A 19,188-nucleotide genomic window follows, 5' to 3' on the forward strand; every position below is an offset into this window, starting at 1 on the left:
TTTCTACAAACATGCTGGGATTTTTTCACTGGGGTTGCATGGAATCCAAAAATCAATCTAAGGAGAAAGAAACATCTTAATTAAATACACTCTTCCAATCCATAAATATGGTATATCTATTTATTTCATTCTAAAATTTCTCAGCAATGTTTTATAGTTTGTCATATAAAGATCTTGCACATATTTTGTTTAAAGGATCCCTAAGTATTTCATATTTATATGCTGTTGTACATGATATTGTAATCCTATTTTCAATTCAATATAGTTTGTTGTTAGTTCTTAGAAATACAATTAATTTTATGTATTAACTTTGTATTCTTCAACTTTTATATTCATTTGGAAGTTCTAGCCGTTATCTCTAGCAGATTTCTTGGGATTTTCTATGTACACAATCATGTCATCTGCAAATAAGGACATTTAGGTCTCCCTTTCAAATTTGTGTGCTTTTAATTTATATTTCCCACACCACTTAACTGACTAGGACCTCCCTTACAATGTTAAATAAAGAATGATAAAAGTCAGCATCCTTGCCTGTGCTCAGTCATCTTAGTCCATTAAGGATAATGTTAGTTGTACTTTTTCTGTAGACATCATTTATTTGTTTGAGGGTATTTCCTTCTAGTCCTAGTTAGCTTAGAATTTATATCATAAATGCAAACTTGAGAATAAGTGATAAGCATAGTAAAAAAATAAAAAAAACAATTTTGTCTTCTAAATCTATCAAGATGACTATATTGATTTCTTCCTTTTATTTCTAATATTATTTCATTGTACTCCTGGGATATAAACTTCATCATGATGTATTAGCCATTGTATAATTTGTTGATTGAAGATAGGATTTTTAGGAACATTTGAGTTGACTTTCATATGTTGTATTGATCTATAGTTATTTTCTCTCAAAATCTTTGTCAGTTTTTGGGTACCTCCCTCCTTCCTTCCTTCCTTCCCCATTCCCTCTTTTCCTTCCATTCTCTCCTTCCTTCCTTCCCCTCCTTTCCTTTCTTTGCTCCCTTCTTCTTACCTCCCTTTCCTCCCCTTCCTTCCCTCCTTTCCTTTCTTCTCTCCCTTCTTCCCACCTCCCTTTCCTCCCTTCCTTTTTCTCTCCCTTCTTCCCACCTCCCTTTTTCCTTCTCTTTCTCCTTCCCTCTTTCTTACCTTCCCTCTGTTCCTCCCTCTTCAGAGTGGTTACTGAATAGACTTCAGGGATGCGGTCCTCTCCATTCTGCTCATACTTAAAAGCATCTACCCCTAAAGAATCTCAAATCAGTATCATTAGAGTTAGGGGTCTTCTACATGGCAACTGTGAAATTAACTCCTTGGCATAGGCAGCAGTAGCTGGAAATATATTTTATAGTGTCCTAGTAAAGTACCTGCTTTTAGGAGTGTGATCTTAGCATGTCACACAGCTAACTATTTCTTCTCCACATGAACAACCAGTTGAGGAGCCCATGCATTGCACAAGGTATCAGTCTTTCCCCTGAGCACTCTATTGAACAGGGGTTATGACTGCTTAAGAATATAGCCAATGCTCACTGAGTAGGAGTCAATCCCCTGAGTCTAGCTAGCATCAGTTATGCCTGAGCTTGAGACATACAATTCGATCTGAGACATAAAGGTAGATCTGTACCAAGACACATGCTTCAAGGCCACTTTAAGGAATGCTTCAATCCCATACTCTGGTCCTGAATACCAATAATTAAAATTTCCAACTTGGGTCAGTTAAATCTTTAACGGAGGCTCGGCAGAACTCTGCAATGCAACACAAAACAGCACAGCTCAAAGTGCAAGCTCACCCTGCCACAGTAGTCATCATCAAGATGTCCTGCTTGTTGGCCAACTATTGGGACCACATCAGAGGGACAGGATGGACCCACAGCCCAAATGTGGTTAAGCTGCCAAGACTGATGACCTCAAATACATCCCAAGAGCCCATGAAAAGGTTTATTACTCACATAATGAGACTTTCTGGGAGAGCAGGGAAGACTTCCCAAGTTGATCCAAAAAAGGCTGGAGAAAAAGGGAAAGAAGATTGGATTGTGGTTTTCATGGTGTTTAGTGGGTGGAGCTGGGATGGGGATTCCCATGCATGGGCTGGAGCTTTCAGTCTTAATTTCACATAAGCACCTGGGCTTTTTATCAGCTTGCCCTGATGTGGACAAAGGGATCAGGGGTTGAGATTTAAAAACTGTCAGCAAACATTAAAAATGGAGTAAGGCTCTGTTACAATTGGTGTATTTAGACCCCCCTGACTCTTTTTGAGACAGAGTCTCACTCTGTTGCCCAGGCTGGAGTGCAGTGGTGTGAACTATAATCAAGTATTCCTCCTACCTCAGCCTCCCAAATAACCGGGACCACTGGTGTGCACCATCATGTTCAGCCCCAATCACCTTTTTAATGACAATTAATATACTTGAATTAACATCCACCATGTTTGTAGCTGCTTTATGTTGCATTCATCATTTCTTTTAAATCCCTATTCTGTCTTTTCTGATTTCAACTGAGCATTTTATATTGTTCCATTTTATCTCCTCTATTTACATATAAATTATACTTCTTTTTGAAATTTAGTGATTGCTCTAGAGTTTCCAAATGCATTTTTAACCTTCAGTTAAAACTACACCGCTTCACATTGTCTGAGAAAATCTCTTCATATTTGAAGGTTAATTTCACTGGATATGGAATTGTAGGTTGGCAGGGTTTTCCTTTAAATATTTGAAGTGTTTCACTTTACTCTTCTTGCTTTCATGGTTTCTGGTCAGAAGCCTACTATAATTTTTATTCTTATTCCTCCATAGATAAGGTGGTTTTTCCCTCTGGTTTTTTCAAGATTTTCTTTTTAAATTCTACAGTTTGAATATGACATGCCTAGGTGTAGTTTTTTGTTGTTGGGGTATTTATCCTGCCTCGTGATCCCCAAGCTTCTCAGATCTCTGGTTTGGTGTCTGTCATTAATTTTGCAGAATTCTCAGGCATTATTACTTCAAATATTTCTTCTGCTCCATTCTCCTTTTCCTTCTGGTAGTTCAATTACACATATGTTATAGCCTTTGAAATTCTTCCTCATTCGTGGATGATCACTTTTTATTTCCTCATTTCTTTTTTCTCTTTGCATTTCACTTTGGAAAGTTTCTTTTAACATGTCTTCAAGCTCACTGCTTCTTTCCCCCTGCTTTGCCCAGTCTACTGATGAACCACTCAAGGCCATCCTCATTTTCGTTACAGTGGACTTGATTTCTAGCATTTCCTTTTGGTTTTTAGAATTTCCATTTCTCTGTTTATATTACAAATCTGGTCTTGAATGTTCTCTACTTTTTTCAATTAGAACCCTTAACACATTTTGTTGTTTTAAATTCCCAATTTGCTAATCCCAACATCTGTCACATCTGATTCTAGTTCTGATGCTTGCTCTGTCTCAAATCGTTTCCTGTCATTTAGCATACCTTGTAAATTTTTGTTGAAACCGAGAGATGATGGACTGGGTAAAATGTACTGAGGTAGACAGGCCTTTAGCATGCATGGTGTGTTACGTTTACAGGGCTCGGATCTGTGGGTTTTATGTTTTCATCAAATTTGTAAAAATTTTTTCCATTATTTCCCAAAATATTGTTCTGATGCTCTCCTGCTTCCCCTTTCTGGGATCTTAATTATACATGTTAAACCATCTGAGACTGTTTCAGAGCTCACTGACTCTGCGTTTTTACTTTCTAGTCTCTTCCTTCTGTCCTTCATTTTGGATGGTTTCTACTGCTATGTACAAACTATGTTTTCTGCCCTCATGTTCTTCTTCTATACTGTATAACCTGCTGCTGATCCTATCCAGTGAATATTAGTTTTGGGTATGGGCAGGAAACAATGCAATAGGCTTGTTTTACTCTGTCCTTGCTTATCCCTGTAGCCAGGACAAGGATCTTTGGCCAAGTCCTGAAAACTAAACTCCTGGAACATCACATAGTTACTATTTAATGATATGCTTATTATAAAGGCCCAAAGTGGTGGGTCAAGATGAACTACCTTATCGGTGTTTAAAGTAAACGTGAAGATTCAGGATGTGCATCTGGTACCTGGTCTGGCATTCACACTATGCTGCTCACATAGCTATGTGACCAGTCCAGAACTCCAAACTCCAGGACTTGAGTGAGCTTCCCTGGTTGGAGATATATCACATGTATCTTTTAGTTCACAGCTAGAGAGGAAACCACATCTGTATGCCTTTCAAAGAGACATGGAGGTCTTAGAAGTCTGTGTGTGACTTAACCATTGCCTGTTGTTTTGTGGTTGTTTTTATTGTTCCTGCACTTGACTCACTGCTGTAATAATACAGAGGCATGAGTATAACTTTATGTTGAGTTATGAGTCCTTTCAGCAAAGTACCAAATTAGCTAATGCCTCATGAGGCCTCCTGAAAGAGATTGTAATTTTTCATCTCATCAAGTTTGATTTAGTTCTTCTTAACATCTTCCATTTCTCTCATTATGTTTATGTTTCCATTTAAATATTTGTACATAGTTTTAATAATGGCCTTAACATCCTTGTTCATTTCATCATATCTGTCACTTCTAGGTATGTTTCTACTCACTGATTTTTCTTCTGGCTATGGGTCACATTTTTCTGCTTCTAAGTATGTGCGTTAATTTTTTTAACCAAATATTGGACATTGTGGTTGTCATATTGTTGAATGTTTTGTTGTCTTCTTTTAAAGAGTGTTACGCTTTCTCTTGCAGGTTACTTTTGAATCATTTTGGTTCCATCAAGGCCTATTTTTCAATTTTATCTAGGACAGATAGCCTTCACTCCAGAAAAACCCTACTATTAAGACATGACCCCTTATGAGGCCTCCACAAAATGCCTGGAGGGATCATTGAAGAATCCTCTGTGGTGGTCAGAGCTTGAACTTTTCTAGACTTTCTGAGACCTCCAGTAATTACTCAACTTACAACTTCCTGTCACTTTTTTATCAACCTTCTAGAACTTCATTCTAAGGATGTGTGGTTAAGTCCTTAGCAAAGACTCAAGGGGACCCTTTTGTTGCAGATTTCTGGAGCTCTTTTCTCCACAGCTCCCACCTGTGTCTCACCTACAACTTTCAGCTGCTGAAGCTCCCTAAACTCTGATGTCCACCATAACTCCTGAAGGCCATCAGGCTGTCTGGGTTCTTCCTTTGTTTCATGAAGAAAGTTGAGGCAACCGTAGGGATCACCTTATTCATTTCCCTTCTCTCTGGGATCACAGTCTTGCAGTTTGTTGTTACATGCCTGGGTGCAGTCATTTCATATCTCCTCCAGTTTGTTTATGGAGGAAAAGTGAGTATAGTCACTGTAATTCCAGTATGGCTGGAAACAAGTGTCAACAAATATTTAATAATCTTTTGCAATAAAAGCCTAACAGGTCTCTGTCATTCCCTGCTTAGAAGCACTGGATGGTTCTCCACTGGAAAATAAAATCAACAACTTAACAAGTGTACTATTACTCAAAAACAGATGAAGCATGCCAAACCATGTTGTATAACAAATTAAGTTCAAAATCTTTTAACACTAGCTCATTCAGATCCACGTTTTGAGACTACAGTAACAAACTCAATATGGCCTCATATACCCCCAATTCTAAAAATAAGACTGACACACCATTCCAGTAACTAGTTTTCAAATTCTGACCAACGGCTGCCAAGACCCACTTACTAATCTCTGTCTTATAACTACCCTCTGACTAACCCTAACCTCACTAAGTAGCCTCTCCTAACTCCCATTTGCAATGATACTGAATCTTCACTCTGTCAAGGTCAAGCTCTTCCTTGCTAAGCTTAATAAACACAGCTTTGTTTGATGAACAAGTTTACCTAGTAATCTTTGTTGCAAGCTTTGACAAAGATGCTTTAAAGAAGTTTAGCAGGAACCTGTCACAGCCACAGCTCAGGACCACCAATTCAGAGGGCACTCCAGTAGATCCCATGGACTTCCCTGCTTGGGGTCTCCTTGTTTGCAATTATGAAGTAAGTTCAGTGTTAATTCTATGCTCTAATCCTCCCCACCTTTTTTTTTTTTTTTTTTCTGAATTTTAGAATCCACATGAGGTTTCTCTCATCTGTCCTTGGAAGAAAGTCCCCCAAGACATTTTATTTACCTGATTAGATCTGTACAGGTTTTAGTTTTCCTTGGTGAATACATTAGCTACACATATTGTTGTGGAACAAATTACTCTGAAAATTAGCAGCTTAAATTGCAAATATTTATTCTCTCACAGTTTCTAAGGGTCAGGAATCTGGAATGGCCAACTGAATAGTTCTGGTTCAAAGTCTCTCAAAAGGTTACTGTCAATCTGCTGGCTCAGGGATGGCTTGCCTGGAGTAATATTCATTCCAAGCTCATTCACGCAGACATTGGCAGACCTCAGTTTCTTCCTGACTGTTGGTTAGAGACTTCAGTTCTTCACCATATGGACTTCTCCATGGTTATCCTGAGTGTCATCAAAACATGACAGCTGCCTTCTCCCAAAACAAGTGACCTGAGAGAGTGCATGAGGGTGACCAAAACTTAAACTGCAATCTCTTCATGACCTAATCTTGGCAGGGACTTACCATCACTTCTGCCATATGCTACTGGCCACACAGACCACCCCTGGTGTAACAAGGTAGGGACTACACAAAGGTGTGATTTCCCATTGGTAGAGATCCAACCTGGGAGCCATCTGGGAAGTTGCCTTCCATAGTGAAAGTCTGCAAGAGCAGCAATTTGTTCACTTTCCTCCTGTATGCCTGCCTACTGGCTGTACTGTTGAGTGTCTGCAAGAGATTTCCTTAATGGGACCCTAGTTATCATCATAGGAGCCAAGATTCTCCAACCAGTGTGCTACATTAACAACTTAATAAATGTTGGTCAATTCTTATTAAGTCTGTGAGACAGGCAATACTGTCCATACTTAATACATGAAGAACAGAAAAAGTTAAGCAATTTATTCTATCACAGATCTAGTAAGTCAAGAGACCAGGCATTCCCAAGTTTATCATTCTTCAAGACCTAGGAGCTTCCTATAGCTCCCTGATTCCTGTGAAGTAGCTCCTGGTTCTACCAACTCTTCAGCTTATTCTCCCACTAACCTCTCACCTCCCTCACACCAACTCCTCCCTCTACTTTCCATCATGCTATATGGAGTCTACGGTCTTTGGGTTTCTAGTTAGTCCCACAGTTGAAATCCTCTTGCCCGTGCCTATATGATACTAGCCTTTCGAAATTTCTTAAGCCTAGCCTTTATGGCCTAGCACAAGGCAAATTCCATAAATATTCCATGCATGCTTGAAATGAGTATGTTTTCATATTGGGTGTAATCTTTATGAGTTGAGTTTATTAATTCTGCTATTCAAAAATATACCTTTATTGATTTTTTTGTGTTTGACCTAATAAATTACTGAAATATATATAATGGAGGGTATCAATTTTTCCTTCCAGATCTATATACATCTTTATGTTATTAGATGCATACTAGTTTTATCTTCCAGGTAAAATTCCTCTCACTAATATATAGGTACCATATTTATGCCAGGAGAGGGAAAAAAGTAGAAGAGGAAGAGACAAAAAGAGGAAAATAAAAGGGTGAGAGGAAGCCAACACAGATGGGTTTGTATGTAAGCATCCTCCCTTCCTTGGGAAAGAAAAATAATGAGCCATTCCAATGGTCTGTAACCTGGACAGTAGTTACAAATGCTTAAGACGGATTGCTTCTTTCCACCCATATCAGTGAGAAGACAAGCTTCTCTGCTGCCTCTTTCTGTGAGGCAGTCTGTTTTCCATTCAAGTTTCCACTGGGGTACAGTCCATTGGGCTTCCAGCTTTACACAAAGGTTTCCTATTAGAAATTCCATCATCTGTGCAAGCCTAAGATTTCATTTATTTGCCCCCTTCTCAGTGCAAAGTAGGAGCTGAAGGCTTCCAGCGTTCTTGGTTTTGCTTCATTTGGGATTCTGAAAAAGCTGGCTCTGTGTGTATGTGGCACTAAGCAATATAATAACAAAATTATTAAAAATATATTGCATCAAGTATTTAAATCAAATCTGTTGAAAGCATTATTCACACCCTCTCCACATTGCTTCTAATCTTTAAAATCCTTTCATCCCCTGAATTCAGCTCAAATATGGCGACTTTCATTAAACTCTGTTCAATTACCCTACCCCTGCCCCACAGCCAATAGAAATTAATAACATCTCCCTCTGCTTCCTGCTGCACTGTTTCTGCCACATGGATAGCAATTACCACACCATACCTTACCTTTTAGACACATTTGTAATTTTTTCTCCCAACAAAAGCCATTCCCATAACTAGGTCCTACATCAGTTTTCTCTGGGTTCCCAGTCCCACTCCCCCGCTGCTCCACTCCCTGCCTCCAGAGTTTAGCAAAATGCTTATCTACAAACAGTGTCCCTAACTGTTGGCTTAACATTTGTCTTTTAAGACAAATGGCTAGAAATTCCGACTCCAGCCTATCCAATTTTAAGCTAAACAGCTAGTGTGGCTCATAAGAACAAGTGGCCTAAAAGAGTCTTGTATTGGCTACTGTGTTGCATAATCAAGAAAATAGAGGTTTTCCATAAGTACCTTGGATAGGCTTCCATCTTCAAGGACCTCTGAGATGCTGACATGTTTGTAAATTCCAATGCAACTACTTAATATTACTTATATTCATTTATGGAACTTGACCATTATTAAATAGGCTGTGATGGAATTATTTCACAGTTTTAAATTAGATTTCACATAATATAGTATTAAAAACTTTTGGAAATATTATTAAGATCAATGTGAAACAGAAATTCAAGTACTTTTATCTTATATGAGATATTTTGCTCAGTGTGGAGATATTAATTAGGGGAGAATAGCTTCGAGGTTATCACCACCAAGTAATAAGTGTGAGGGTGAAGCATGAGTCAGGGTTTTGACAGTAGGTTAAATGTGACTCAAAAAAGAAAAGAGATGACTAACCCTACACAATGTGTACAGCTTCCTCCTAATGCAGACGGTCCTCTAAACACAGCTACCCAAATGCAGCCCACATGTTCACCAGCGAGCATGTGTGACGTCTAGGCCCACATGCTAGAAAACCACCAGTTTATAGAGTTTCATAACTGAAAATATATTTTCATAGAAACAACAAAGCAAAGGGGATAACCGGCGACCAGAAAAGCTAACTTAGGTGAATGGTGCCACTCAAAGGTCTTTCCAAGGAAAGCTCAGTCCTCGCTTGCGAGAATCAGCCTTGGCTCACCTCATAACGGGGCTGCGAGCTAAGGCGTCAAGGAAGCAGTCCCACTGCTTCTCGCAGTCAGTGAGGCCACAAGGCAGATGCCTGCTGCTGTCCTGTCTCCTTGTCTACTTTCTCATCTCAGTGTCATAAGAGAGCCCTGTACTGGTCCCTGAGTAACAGAGCAGCTGTCATGAGCACAGGCTCATTTTATCTGAGAACATTCTTATCTTTGAGAGAAATGAGAATGACAAAGAAAACTAAACAGCAGCAGGCCTAGCCTCAGCAGCCTTTCTGAGTGATGTCTAGTCCTGAGGATTTTGTGATTTCCAAAGTTGTGAACACCTGTTCAAGAAGAAGAAAACACATACATATTTAGAAGTTAGCACTGCTTTAAGAAAACACATTCTGAATATTACATTTATGCGATTCTTTAAAATATACAAATCTGGCCAGGCACGGTGGCTCATGCCTATAATCCCATCACTTTGAGAGGCTGAGATGGGCGGATCACTTGAGTTCAGGAGTTTGAGACCAGCCTGGCCTACATGGTGAAACCCCGTCTCTACTAAAAATACAAAAATTAGCCAGGCATGGTGGTGCACACCTGCAGTCCCAGCTTCTCAGGAGGCTGAGGCAGGAAAATCACTTGAACCCGGGAGGTGGAGGCTGCAGTGAGCCAAGATCATACCACTGCACTCCAGCCTGGGTAACAGAGACCCTGTTTCAAAAAAGTAAAATAAAATAAATTAAAAATAAAATATACAAATCAGTTACTAATATGACATCTTTCTGACAAGTGCTTTATAATAGTTTTTCAAACTATATCAACTGAAGCCAATTTTGAAAACATCTTGTTTCCTACCTCCCCACATGTGGGGTGAATTCCAATGGTGTCATCAAGTAGCTGTTTTGTGAGCCCGCATTTCATTGCAGCTGCAAAGCCTTGGGTAACCTCACCGGCATTTGGTCCAAGAATATGAAACCCTATCACCCGATCCTTTAATACAAAAACAAAACAAAGAGAATCCTGGTAGGTTAATGGTCTGAATACGAATCCATTCACTGCAAGTTCACAGTTAAAATATACAGCATCTACTACAGAAAAAGAACTTTAATGTCAAGTGAGCAGAGAACATTACCATGAAACTGTGAGCCACTGTAAGAATCTGTTAAATGAGCCAGTAAATGCACATCCAGAGTTAATTTGCACTCAAATTTACTAGAACAAGCAATTTACCCACTGCATGAAGGAGTTCATTAGTATGATGTAAATTTCCAAATTATGCTGAGACAATGCTCAACAACAACATAACAAATCTGAATTAAAGTCCAACACTGGAGTAACTCTAAGGCAGCAGGTTTTACTGGAAATCAGAGGTTACTGGCCCAGGAAGCAAGGTACCCTGCTCCCAACATCAAGTGGAGACAGAGGAGAGGCTAGTGCAGGGCTGTCACCCAGGACTGTGTGCTGAGAGATACAGGGTGTAGGCAATGAGCAGACCCACCAAGATGGCAAGCAAGATGTGCAGTCGCTTTCCACGGTAATAGTGCATTCTAGGCTGTCCATTTGTCAATGTTCCTTTCTCAGACTATCCTTCATTGTATCCTTCAACAGTAAAAGTATACAAGAGATGAAGAGAAACACTACAAAAGGGCAACAGAGGCCAGGGTCAGGAAAAATCCTTACCCACTGAGCTTCTGGAGGAGGCAACAGCTCAGAGCAGCCACACTCATCTGCATCTGCTGGAAGGCACTCCAGAGGGGAGACAGGCAGAGGCTGCCTGGGCTGGGGTTTACTGAGTGACTTCCCAGGGCCCACAGAAGACTACTGCATTGAAACCTGAGGTGGTGCGTTGCTCAGCAAGCAGAAAAGGAGGGTGGCTCAGAGCAAAGTAAGGACACTTGATGAGAATTTCCACTGATAACTGAAAATGAAGGTCCTGAGTGAAGGAAGTCTCATTTACAATTCTGACCCTAGAACTAGAGTCTAGCATTTCCGTTTTGTAAGTTTGAGGGTGCTACTCAAGAAACGGGCATGTGGCCAGGGTAAAGGGAAGGGGCACGTTTCCCATGGTTAGAGAGCAAGGCCAAGAGTGTGGCCTGGGGACCTGGGTGGGGTCCTGAGGGGTAGTGTGGGATAGCGCAGAAGGCTCAGCGATGGGAAATGGGGCTGACAGCCACAGAGGTGCAGCCCACAACCCCATGAGGAGGTCAGAACTAGCATGACAGCTGCAACTCCTGCTACAGCTGTGGCTCTCCCATCAAAGCCCACCCTCTCGCTTTCAGAGGGTAACATTGTATACAGTCTTTCTCTGCTCCCTTTGGAAAGGCTGCCCAAACTGCCATAAATTGACCTCAGATAACTCTGTCCCAAAGAAACAGGATGTAGTCCAGCACATGAACACCCACCCTCAGGAGCACAGCTGCAAACCTGCCCAACCTGGCGCATTTCGGGGCTATTATGACCACCATCCCTGTCACTGCCCTGTAGCCCATATGCAACTACTAAGGGACTAAGCCCTAGAGCTTTGGATGGCTTCACCATTCAGGCAACAGAGCACATGCTAATGGGCTACTAGTCTGGGACACCCTGTTTTCTGTTATACTGAGAAGAAGACAAATACAGAGATGTGGTAATTAAACAAGATCATGACTGCTGTTCAGTAAACTTTTATGTAAATGCCACTTGTTGCTGTTCACATTTATCTATTTTTATGTTTCATCTCCCCAGACAGATGATAAACTCTTCAAGAGAAGAACCAAGTCTGAACACTGCTTTCTACATTCAGAATTCTTTATAAAGCAAATTATAAATAAGCTGTGCTTTAAACTACACTACTGAGGAAGGCTGTTAACCATTTTGATGCTAACCCCTTGTAACCAGGAGGAAAGCCTCTGATGATGGGCTGCTGCTTTAGTGAAAGCATCAGCAATTAGCTCAGTTAAGCCGAGTTTCACTTTGCGTGAACATCTCCATCTAAAGACTTTAGACACACATTCAGTCTGTTTATAAAATGCACACAAACAACTTACAATTTATTATTTGATGACCAAAATTTTCACAGATCTTCTAGTTCCAAACTATCAAGTTTAAACTATCAAGCTATCAAGATGGCCCTGGGAAAAGGCAGCTTTCAGTGGTATGCTTTGAGAGGACACTGGTAAGGCTCAATTACAAACTGTCACTGCTGAGCCTCTGTGACATGTTAACTAGATGACAACATGGAGGCACTCTGCATTGTCCTGAAAACTATCTTTAGAAAGATTATAAAAATGTAGCAGTCCCAGCTGCTCAGGAGGCTGAAGCAGGAGGATCACTTGAGGCCAGGAGTTGGAGACCAGCCTGGGCAACATGGCAAGATCCTGTCTACACACACACACACACACACACACACACACACACACACACACACACAAAATATATATATATATATTTTAGTATTTGGATTTATATATATATAATTTATATGTATACAAATCCAAATACAGTACTAAAAATAAAAGCTACATTTAAAAATCACAGCATTTTGGCTTCTAGTGGCATTACATACATGGTCGAATTTATTGCAGATTATCTTTGCGTAACAAGTGTTGTTCTCTCTGCCAGCTACTGTCCATTCAAGAGGCCAGAACAAAGTATGATATATCTGGAAGATGAGAGAGAGAAAAAGGGCAGGATTAATGTATATGGAAACCATTCCTTGATAGGCTCTTTAATTCTATAAAGGCAATAATCTCCATAGCAGCTTTCATAAATTTAAAGTTCAGTAACCCCACCTTTACATCTGTTGGGGCACCTAGGCCAAGGCTCCTGAAACGCCAGCTGCATACATGTGTTGACCTTTGTTTTGCATGCTTGGCTGTTAGTCCAAACAAAAATCCACATACGAAATTTAGTTTTCAAACATGTATAAAGTATCAGCAACCCAAGGCAGCACACTAGGCACAGGCCCTTGTGTGGGCTGCAGAGGTGAAGGCTGCAGAGGTGAAGGCTGAGATCCTGACATCAACAGCTGACCCCGATAACAGGGGCTCACATTCCAGCAAATTTGAGGAGGAGTGGAAGTAAAATAACTTTGAGCTTCCTTGTATAAGTTTGTTCAAATAGATTTTTGTTACTTGTAATTCAAATGTCCTGACTTATAGACTATACTTCCCTCTTTCTCAACCATATTGTTCTTGTTTGCTAGACAGGGTTTAAATTAATTGCTAATTTTCCTAAAATAGGAATGTGAGTTCCTGCAATATAACCATCATAGTAACTTGCAAAATGATGAAATAAAAAGTGACTGCAAAGACAAATTGTTGATTAAAAGAGAATTTTTTAAGGAAGTAATAAAACACAATCTTACTTCTAGATTCTCTTTTTTATATACTTCAATAGCCTTCTCTTCAGATAATCCACAGCAACCATACTCCAGAGGAGTAAACACCGTAGTTGGAACATTAATATAATCACACTGAAAAATAAATAAATTACATAATCTTATTTTGTGATACTTTATAGCAAAAATCTATATTACATATATTTATAAAAAGAAAATAAATGAGTCCAGTTCAGTGTAACTAATTCTTAAAATGCCAACTGCTTCAGGAAAATTCTAAGGTACATTAACAGAGACCTGGGATGGGTCCCTGCTTCAGGGGCAGAGACCACACACTGGCCAGCCACCAACAGATGGGATCGGCTCTCCTGGAGAACAGACTCGGAGGTCCAAAAACCCGAAGGTAGTAGTGGAGGTGGTGCCAGCCAGCTGCCCCTAAAGACACTCTCCAAAATGTTTTCTTTCCATGCCCATCATTCTGGGCTCTGCTCTCTTGGAGCACTTCTTCCAGGCAACCTTGAATTATGCTACTTCACTGGAAACTGAGACTACCTCTTGGCCATTTCATATTCCTTATGCCACTGAGAGGCAAGGCAAGTAGGCAGCTCAACAGTGCTGAACTGGGTGTTCTTGACTATCAAACGGGGATGGCACATGTGAGTGTGTGAATATGTCTGGGGGAGTGCTAATATACCACAGGGACAAGGATGACCACAGGTCATTTCTGCAGTCCACGGGTTAAGACAGAACCATCTCCAGAGCCTTTATCAGACTGAGTCAGAGAAGAATGGTCATTGCAAGAAGACTGTGCACTCCGAAGCTAGCAAGCAGAGCCCCAGCAGCCCCGCAGAGAAGCGAGGTTCACAGGTGGCACTCCTGCCTAGGAGAGGCCCCAACTTGGGACACAACAGGGTCTCTCTGGCTCTGTGGAAAGGAGCTGGAATACTTTGTTGGTTGAACCATGAAACCATGTGCATGGAGAGAAAACTGTGTGTACGTGGCAGAGGTACCTGCCCAGGCACAGCCCCTTCAAAGGACACCACAACCCATAGCACTGTATGTTCCCCAACCCCTGCCAATGGCCACAAGTGATTAGACTAGGGATAGCCATCTGACCCCACAAACACCAATACATAAGCTGGCCAGAAATCTACAGAATGGCAGAAAAAGGTGAACTGAGTCAATCCAATTCTTTCTTTTGTAGGAAAATTAACTAGAAGCAAAGAGAATTTTCCAGGTGGTAGAGGAACAGGAAGAAATGGACCTGCAAAGTTGTCACCAAGTTAGGCCAAGGACGAGCACATCTGTACAAACACCCCGCTATGCTGCTGGGCCCCAGAGCAGCTAGAACTCCATCTCCAAATGCAGGCAGGCCCAGCCCTAGTAGAGTTCTTTTTCTAGGTTCCTCTGTGATTCTACCTATTAATCCCAGGATTCTTACAGTAACCTCCCTCAATTTGCCTAGTTTGAATGAGCTTCTATACTTTGTTACCCCAAAGAAAAATAAAACACCACCAGGTATCCCCCAAATCAATCAGAGGATTTACATACAACACAGGCAAGTTCTCCATTAGCCTAGATTCTTATGCTCTCTTGACACTTCATGTTTGCCTACTGGCAAATGATGGGTAAGCCAAGCATTCATTTTCTTTCCCCAGCATGGCTGAGAAAATCACACAACTATGTGAACTGCCTGGGTATTTTCTGACTTCTGTGAGGCACTCACATGTTGCCAATCCATTTACTGACTGGCAGCTGACCCTAGATTCCATAGCTTACATGGGAGTCCTCATTCTTAACGGAAGCCTTTGTTTCCTGTTTCACATCAATTAAGAAATAATAAACGGAAATGGCTCAACTTTGCCCCTTTCTCCTAAAAACCTTCCCCACATCTTAGACCATCTCCTCTACCTGGACTTGACTCATGCTACCCTTCCCATGGGCTTCCTTTCAGTCTTGTGCCTTTCATCTCTTTCTTTATGCTCTACATATATTGTTCCATATTCTAATCCCTCCTCCTCACAGACACCACAATTAACTTCTTACAGTATCAGGCAGCTGCTCAGCCAACATACGCCCTAAAATGCTATTTGCACTCGAGATAAGTCCTTGCACATTTAGCATTCCTGGCCTCCACCATTAATGCCAGCAGAGCTCCCTCCCCAGTCGACCCTCATGCACCAAATGCACCCACCCACAAGGTCTCCATGCAGGGCCTTGGCAGGTACCTGGGGGATGAAGCAAAGCAGCACATAGCATTCCTCATGAAGAATCCATGCCCAAAGCTCTTCACCTGAACACACTCATGCAAAACAATTGGAGAAATTCAGAATGTGGGATATTATACCAAAAAAAAAAAAAAAAAAAAACAAACCCTGGATTCATCAAAAAGTTAAGAACTGGAGTAAGACAAAGATGCTCACTCTCACCAATCTTATTCAACACAGTACTAGAAGTCCTAGCTAGAGTAGTCAGGATGAGAAAGAAATGAAGGGCATCCAAACTGGGAGAACAGGAAGAGAAATTGTCCCTCTTTGCAGACAATGTGATTTCATATGTAGAAAAACCTACGAGATTCCACCAAAAACTCTTAGAACTGATAAATGAACTCAGTAAAGTTGCAGGATACAAAAATCAACAAACAACAATCAGTAGTGTTTCTATATACCAATAACAAATTAACTGAAAAAGAAATCAATAAAGCAATTTCATTTACAATAGCTACAAAAAATAAAATATTTAGGAATAAATTTAATCAAGTAGGTGGAACCACTTTACAATGAAAACTGCAAAACACTGGTGAAAGAAACTGAAAAAGAAAAATATAGAAAGATATTCCATGCTCATGGATTAGAAGAATTAATATTGTTAAAATGACTATACTACCCAAAGCAATCTACAGATTCAATGCAATCTCTATTAAAATAACAATGACATTCTTCACAGTAGTAGGAAAAACAATATTAAAATTTGTATGAAACCACAAAAGATGCTGAATAGCCTAAATAATACTGAACAAAAAGAATCAAGCTGGAGGCATCATACTACCTGATTTTAAAATATACTACAAGTTATAGTACCCAAAACAGCATAATATCAACATGGAAACAGACACATAGACTATGGAACAGAACACAGAACCCAGAAATAAAACCACATATTTACAGCCAACTAATTTTTGACAAAGGCACCAAGAACATAAACTGGAGAAAGGACACTCTTCTGTAAATGGTGGTGGGAAAACAGTATATGTAGAAGAATGAAACTGGACCTCTATATCTCACCACGTGAAAAAATCAATTCAAAATGAATTAAAGACTTAAATATAAGGTCCCAAATTATAAAACTACTGGAAGAAAACAGGAGGAATGCTTCTGGGCATTGGTCTAGGCATAGATTTTATAGGCAAGACCTCAAAAACACAGGCAACAAAATGAAAACAGACAAATGAGATTGTATCCAACTAAAAAGCTTCTGCAATCAGCAAAGAAAGAAATCAACAGAGTGGAGACAACCTGTAAAATGGGAGAAAATATTTGTAAACTATCTATTCGAGAAGTTACTAATATACCTATATAAGGAACTCAAACAACTCAGAGGGAAAAAAAAGAATACCCTGGTTTAAAAATGGGCAAAGGATCTGAATAGGTGTTTTTCACAAGATATACACATAGACAACAAGTATAGGAAAAAATGCTCAGTATCACTAATCATCAGGAAAATGTAAATCAAAGCCAGAATGAGATACCATAACCCGGTCAGAATGGCTATTATCAAAAAGACAAAAAATAGCAAATGCTGGTGAGGATGTGGAAAATGGGGAACTCTTACATACTGTTAGTGAGAATGGAAGCCAGCATAGCCACTATGGAACACAGTATGGAGGGTCTCCAAAACTAAAAATAGAACCACCATATGATCCAGCAATCCCAGTACTGAGTATTTATCCAAAGGAAAGAATCAGTGTATCAAAAAGATATCTGCACACCCATATATTGCAGCACTATTCAAAATAGGCAAAATATGGACCCAACCTAAGCATCCATAATGGATGAATGGGTAAAGAAAACATAATATATAAATGCAATGAAATACTATTCAGCCATAAAGAAGAATGAAATCTAATCATTCAGAGCAACATGAATGAGCCTGGAAGATATTATATTAAGTGAAATAAGCTGGGCACAGAAAGATAAATACTGCATGTTCTCACTCATATGCGGGAGCTAAAAAAGTTGATCTTATGGAAGTAGAAAGAAGAATTGTGGTTATTAGAGGCTGGGAAGGGCAGGGTAAAGGGGAGGATGGGGAGAGGTTGGTTAATGGACACAAAATTACAGCTAAACAGGAGTTAAGTGCCAGTGCTTTATAGCACTGTAGGGTGAACATAATTAACAAGAATACATCGCATATTTCCAAAAAGCTAGAAGAAAGGGTATAACAGAATGTTCCCACACAAATAAATGATACGTTTGAGGTAACAGATATGCTAACTACCCTGATTTGATCATTACATGTTGTATAAGTGTACCAAAACATCACTCTGTATCCCATAAATATGTACAAACATTATGTGTCAACTAAAAATAATAGGAAAAAAGTCAGTGTCATAAAAAATAAACAAAGGCAGGAGGACTGTATCAGATTGAGACTTAAGCATCATAAGAGCCAAATGTACTGTGCAAATCAAAACACACAAACAAACACACACACACACTCTTAAGGAATAACTTAGGAAATCGAGTATTATAGTATTTTTGTTGAACTTCTCGGATATGGCAATAGAACTGTAGTTATGGAGGTAAACATCCTTGTACTTAGGAGATATATGCTGAAGTACTTAGGGACAAATGTCATTGATGTCTGCCACTTCAAAAAGTGGCAGCAAAAAGCTCGGCAAAAGAAAAAAGGAATATGAACTACACATATACATATTCAGAAAAGGAGAGACAAAGCAAAAACAGCAGATGTGAATAATTGGAGAATCTGGGTGACAGGTTCAATACGGGTGATTGTTTACCACGGTTTCTGTGTTTTGACACCTTTCTAAATAAAAAAGTTGGCGGAAATAAAGGTCTCGCCAGATCCCTACTGCCTAGAGAAGGCCCTATCAATTCTTTTTTGGGGCAAAGATTTTTGATGATCTGGCACCAAATTAGTTTTCCAGCCCCTTCCCAATTGTACTCCCCTATCGCCAACTACTTTGCCCACACACATGCCAAAATGCTCTATGCACTGTGTTTGGGACAATTTTTCTTTGCATGAGATGGTACACTCAGCGTTCCTGACCCCACCCACTAATGTAGCAGGCAGGGCCCTTCCCCAGTCATCCATCTCCCACCAACTCCACCACATGGCCACAGAGCTCCTGATGGAGCTGAGCAGTACTTTCCCAGCTGAAAGCTCCTGGGACACTACTCATAGTCCTTAGCACAAGCCAAGTGCTACAGGTCTCTGTATTCTTAGCTGAGTTAACTGCTCACCTGAAAAGTCCTTTGCTTCCTCAATTTTGAATTACTCATCCTATAAAGCCCATCCCAAATATTTGATTTAAAAATATGAAAAGTGGAAATTCTCTGTAGAAATCATCTGATTCACATCCTTGGCTTTGCAGATGATGAAACTAAGGTCCTCAAAA

General features: G+C 40.1%; 1 protein-coding gene across 1 annotated transcript in view; it reads right to left on the reverse strand.

Moving 5' to 3' along the window:
- Positions 1–9,095: 9,095 nt before the first annotated feature.
- TXNRD3 (thioredoxin reductase 3) overlaps positions 9,096–19,188 on the reverse strand; it is a 79,095-nt gene continuing 69,002 nt past the window's right edge. Inside the window, exons 18-21 of the mRNA XM_032269258.1 lie at positions 13,578–13,685; positions 12,777–12,872; positions 10,088–10,222; positions 9,096–9,567 (exon numbers count right to left, since the gene is read on the reverse strand). Coding sequence (XP_032125149.1) covers positions 9,505–9,567; positions 10,088–10,222; positions 12,777–12,872; positions 13,578–13,685 — 402 coding nt within the window. The 3' untranslated portion in view covers positions 9,096–9,504. The remainder of the gene's footprint in view (positions 9,568–10,087; positions 10,223–12,776; positions 12,873–13,577; positions 13,686–19,188) is intronic.

The sequence above is a fragment of the Sapajus apella genome, unplaced genomic scaffold, assembly GCF_009761245.1.
Source record: "Sapajus apella isolate SASKATOON/1434 unplaced genomic scaffold, GSC_monkey_1.0 scaffold190, whole genome shotgun sequence".
NCBI classification, from domain to species: domain Eukaryota; kingdom Metazoa; phylum Chordata; class Mammalia; order Primates; family Cebidae; genus Sapajus; species Sapajus apella.